Source organism: Chiloscyllium punctatum, chromosome 49 (assembly GCF_047496795.1).
Source record: "Chiloscyllium punctatum isolate Juve2018m chromosome 49, sChiPun1.3, whole genome shotgun sequence".
Lineage (NCBI taxonomy): Eukaryota > Metazoa > Chordata > Chondrichthyes > Orectolobiformes > Hemiscylliidae > Chiloscyllium > Chiloscyllium punctatum.
In genome coordinates this window covers 37,224,686-37,229,155 of record NC_092787.1, presented here as the reverse complement: position 1 = coordinate 37,229,155, position 4,470 = coordinate 37,224,686, and the positions used below count along the sequence as shown (strand labels likewise).

At 51.0% G+C, this 4,470-nt stretch overlaps 1 protein-coding gene across 1 annotated transcript; it reads left to right on the top strand.

The window, feature by feature from the left end:
- The first annotated feature begins 629 nt into the window (after positions 1 to 629).
- nrarpa (NOTCH regulated ankyrin repeat protein a) lies at positions 630 to 4,147 on the top strand. The gene has a single exon (XM_072566216.1). The coding sequence runs from the start codon at positions 1,123 to 1,125 to the stop codon at positions 1,462 to 1,464; it is 342 nt and encodes a 113-aa protein (XP_072422317.1). The 5' UTR covers positions 630 to 1,122; the 3' UTR covers positions 1,465 to 4,147.
- The last annotated feature ends 323 nt before the right edge of the window (positions 4,148 to 4,470 follow it).

Below are 4,470 nucleotides of genomic sequence, written 5' to 3'. Positions count from 1 at the left end.
GCAAAAATTATGAGCCTTTGAAATTCTCTACCAGAAAGGGTACAGTATATCCTCTCCACTGTTACTTTCATTCGAGGCTGGGATTGACAGATGTTTGGTCTCTAAGGGACATGGAGAGTCAGTGGTTAAGTGGAATTGAAGCCGAAGATCAAACATGATTATACAAAATGATAGAGCAAGTTCAAGGGGCTGAATGGTCTCCACCTATTTCTTTTTAATCTGAATATTTATGTATTTCCATGTGTCGATCTGAATTGTGTGTCCAGCTGCCAGTCACTATCTGAATTGTGTGACAATTTTCTCTATGTGTGTCCGATTATCATTGGATTAGAACCTTTGTGAACATACCTATATCTGAATATTTCTATTTTTATTCGAATATCCGTTTTTATCTGAATAACTATCTGAATATCTGTGTTTTGATCTGAGTATCTGTGTGTATTTCTCTCTGGGAAGATCTGCTCTCTTGGTTCCCACGCTCCAGAATTTTAATGAATTAACTCAGGCACCGCCCACCTGTCATTGCAAAACAAGGGACCGTACATGCACCACGTGGGTCCTCGGCCAATCAGAGTGCAGCGGCGGGGGTGGGGGGGATGGGCGGCGGGGTGTGATTCGCCCGCACTGTGGAATCCCGAGGCGCCCAGCGTTCCATTGTCATGGTAATCTCCCGCGCGCCCGTCAAAAGCTCCAACGGCGGCAGGGGGGCGGCCAGAGCCTGGTAACGGAAAGTAGGGTTTGAACTGGGAGGGAGAGCGCGAGCGCGCCCGGCCACCCGCTCGAGCGGGGCCTGCACACACAGAGAGAGAGAGCGCGAGCCCGGGAGAGGGAGCGGAGACTGAGAGCGAGCAGGCCCCCCCTCCCCCCCGGACACAGAGAGAGCGCCGGCCTCGGACAGGAAGCGGGGAGACACCGAGAGAGACAGAGCGAGCCCGGGCCTCGGAGTGAAGGAGGGGGGGTGGGGGCGGACACCGCCGGGAGCGGCTCTCGGAGGCAGCCGGCGCCAGAGAGAGAGAGAGAGAGCGCCCCAGGATCGGCAGCCGATCCCTTCACCCCGCCCCCCGCCCCCCCCGGCGCATTGGGGGCCGTGGAGCCAGCGGGACGCTCCCCCGGCCTGGAGCTATGAGCCAGGCGGAGCTCTCCCCGGCCGCCGCCCCGCAGCGGATGTTCCAGGAGGCGGTGAGGCGCGGCAACACCCGGGAGCTGCAGTCGCTGCTGCAGAACATGGCGGACTGCCCTTTCAATGTGAACTCGTTCGGGCCCGAGGGGCAGACGGCGCTGCACCAGTCGGTGATCGCGGGCAACCTGGAGCTCGTCAAGCTGCTCGTCAAGTTCGGCGCCGACATCCGCCTGGCGAACCGCGACGGCTGGAGCGCCCTGCACATCGCCGCGTTCGGCGGGCACCAGGACATCGTCCTCTACCTCATCACCAAGGCCAAGTACGGGGCGAGCGGCGCTCGGTGAGGCCGGGGCCGGGGAGAGGATCCCGGTGAGCGGGGGACACTTTCCCCGCCCCAGCCCCCCCCCACAACCACCCCCTCCCCCCCACACACACACGGGCAAGCCACGGGGTCGCCCCGCCGCATCTACCTCACTGGGATGGCAGCGTTAACACGGACTGAGGCCGGGACTGGAGCCGGGCTTGGGGACAGAGGGATAGGCCCCGGCTGCAAGGGGCCCTCGCTCCCCTCCCCCTCAACCTCCCTCCACTCACTCAGCTCGGGCTGAGGGAACCGCACCCGCCCCCCTCTACCCACCCTCCGGCCCTGGATGGACTCTCGTGGACTCTCGGGCTGTTCTCATGTCGATGTCAATAATGTAACAATAAATCTGTGAAAGAGACAGACCGTGTCCGGTCCGGGATATTCTCTTCCCCTTCCCCCTCTTAAACCCGACCGCGGGCCTTGGGTCTGAGGCGGCAGCAGCTCAAGGCAAAGGGTCTGAGGGGGAGGGGGTTAACACTCCAGATCAGCCCCAGGAGTCTGTCAGGGATGGGGTACACGGCCCAGCACTCAGTCGGTAGGTAGGTATTGGGGTTCTGGTGCAAAGGGACCCACGCACCAACAGTTTGCCATTAGTGCTCGGATATCATGTCTCTATCCTAATGTGAAAGTCCCTGTATGAGCCTCTCACCTCATGCTGCTAATAACATCCTGCTACTGCAACTCCCTCGGCCAGTGTTGCCCGCTCTCCCTGCCTGTGGTGTTCCAACTGCCTTTCTGCACCCTCCACACATGGGTTCCTTGCACTGCCCCTTCTACCTTTTAATGTCGTGCCTGCATGTACATTATCGTCTCCGTGTACATTATCTTCTGCCGCTCTCTCTCTTTCTGGTTGCGCTAACACTGCTGCACACATTCCTTCTGTCCCACAGACTACCTGCTCTTTCTTCCGGCGCTGACTGGGGAAGGGAGTACGCTGGTGGCTGTATTGTCCGTGTCATGTGTGGTAACCCAACTCCCCTGTCTGCATTGCTTACCTCACAACACCATCTGCTCTTTTTCCCTGTATTACTCAACCACCCCAAACAATACTGGCTTTTTGATCTCTTCTGAGTGTACGCTATCTGTCGTGTCTATTCTGCCATTTTGGTTGAACCCTATCTTCCACTATCTGTCCTTGCTTCCTGTCTCTGAACTGCCTATCCTCTGTAGCATGACCTATACTTTCCCTTCTGCTACTAACCCTGCCTTTGCTATCTGCCAATAGTGGTATCTATAACCAATGCTCATGTACACTGCCTTTTCTTTCTACTGTCCTTTTCTGCAGCCTATACTATCAACTGTCTCCTTGTGTGCATGTACAAATTATCCTCAATTTGTAATGTTAATAACCTGAATTTTGTTTGAGGACTTGTCTCTTTTTTTTTCTTTCACAGACATACCATATTTTGTTGCCCATCCCTAACCCCTCTTAAATTTGTGGCTTGTAAGGCTGATTCAGTAGAGTTAGGCACTTTGCGAGTCAAATCTCAAGTAGACTATATCTTGTGAGCACCTCAGATTTCCTTCTCTAAAACATATTAGTGAACTAGGTGGCTTTTTTTATGGCAACCAATAATATTTTCATGGTCACTGTTAACCAGACTGCCTTTAAATTCATATTTAAGTGTAATTTGAATATTACATTTAATTACCACCAGTTGCCATGGTTGGATTTGAAGCCCTGTCGTCGTGTTGGCCTGGGCCTCTAGTGCTATTTCAAATGATGTTATCATTTTACCATTCTTACTACTTTAAATTAGATTCCCTACAGTATGGAAACAGGCCCTTTGACTGAACAAGTCCACATCGACCCTCCAAAGAGTAACCCATTCCCCGACCCTACATTTATCCCTGACTAGTGCACCTAACACGATGGGCAATTTTTAGCATAGCCAATTCACCTACCCTGCACATCTTTGTGGATTGTGGGAGGAAACCCATGCAGACACAGGGAGAATGTGCAGACTCCACACACAGTTGCCCAAGGCTGGAATTGAATCTGGGTCCCTGGTGCTGTGAGGCAGCAGTGCTAACCACTGAGCCACCGTGCCGCCCTTAAAGCCAATATATTCAACAAGACTGTTCCATCCTCCAAAGTGCTGAACCTTTTCCTTTCCTATTAAACTAGAACTGACATTTTGTCTGCACTCTGTGATCCTGATTGCACATTGGACCTGTGCACATTGTAATGATATTGTCACCTATATGTGGTCTTTTGGATGGTCATTCCACTGTCCTTGTTACAATATCAAGTCAATCTCCATTCTCCCTATTACTGTCAACATCTTAAACTTTGTTGCAAATGACCAGTTGCTGCAAAAACAATGCTGCTTGCTTCTTGATAACCCTGATCTTAGAGAGAGCTGATGAAGCTGTCAAACTGAAATGAAGAGTTTATGGATCTGTCTGAAGGTCCATGTTACTCTCTACTTGAAAAGTTGAAAACTGTTCCTATGGTCTTGGTCTAATGAGACCCAATTTAAAAATCGAACTTTTGTTTGAAAGTGATGTGAATAGATACAGCTTGCAGCCCTGAATTCACTGGGTGGTCTGTTTTTTTTTAAATAGCATATTTTAAATATCTGCACTCACTTGCACATTATAGTAAGTATGTGTATCTTTTTAATTGTTATTGTCTGATTAAAGTGAAAGGCTCCACTTTGGACTGTTGTCTTGTCAGCTGACTAAAATTTGACCCCCATTATTCTTTTGGGCTCTTGAGGCACAGTGGCAGTGTCCCCATATTTGAGCAAGGAGACTGGGATTAATGTTTCATCTTCTGAGTTTTGAATATATCTTTTAAAAGTTGACTAAGAAAATATCTTGTTTCTAATCATCCTATCCCATGATGACAACCTTCACATCTCTCTGTTCCTGGATATGCAATTCTCTCTCTCCTTCTCCATCCCAGGGAGTAGGGTGCCTCTGTTCAGTTGCGTCTCCCTGGGTGTCTGGCATTCTCTAGTTGATTGCCTGACTCCTGCCG

Bases quoted from the DNA above. Each gene is read 5' to 3' on its own strand.
- nrarpa (XM_072566216.1), top strand. From the start codon at position 1,123: ATGAGCCAGGCGGAGCTCTCCCCGGCCGCCGCCCCGCAGCGGATGTTC.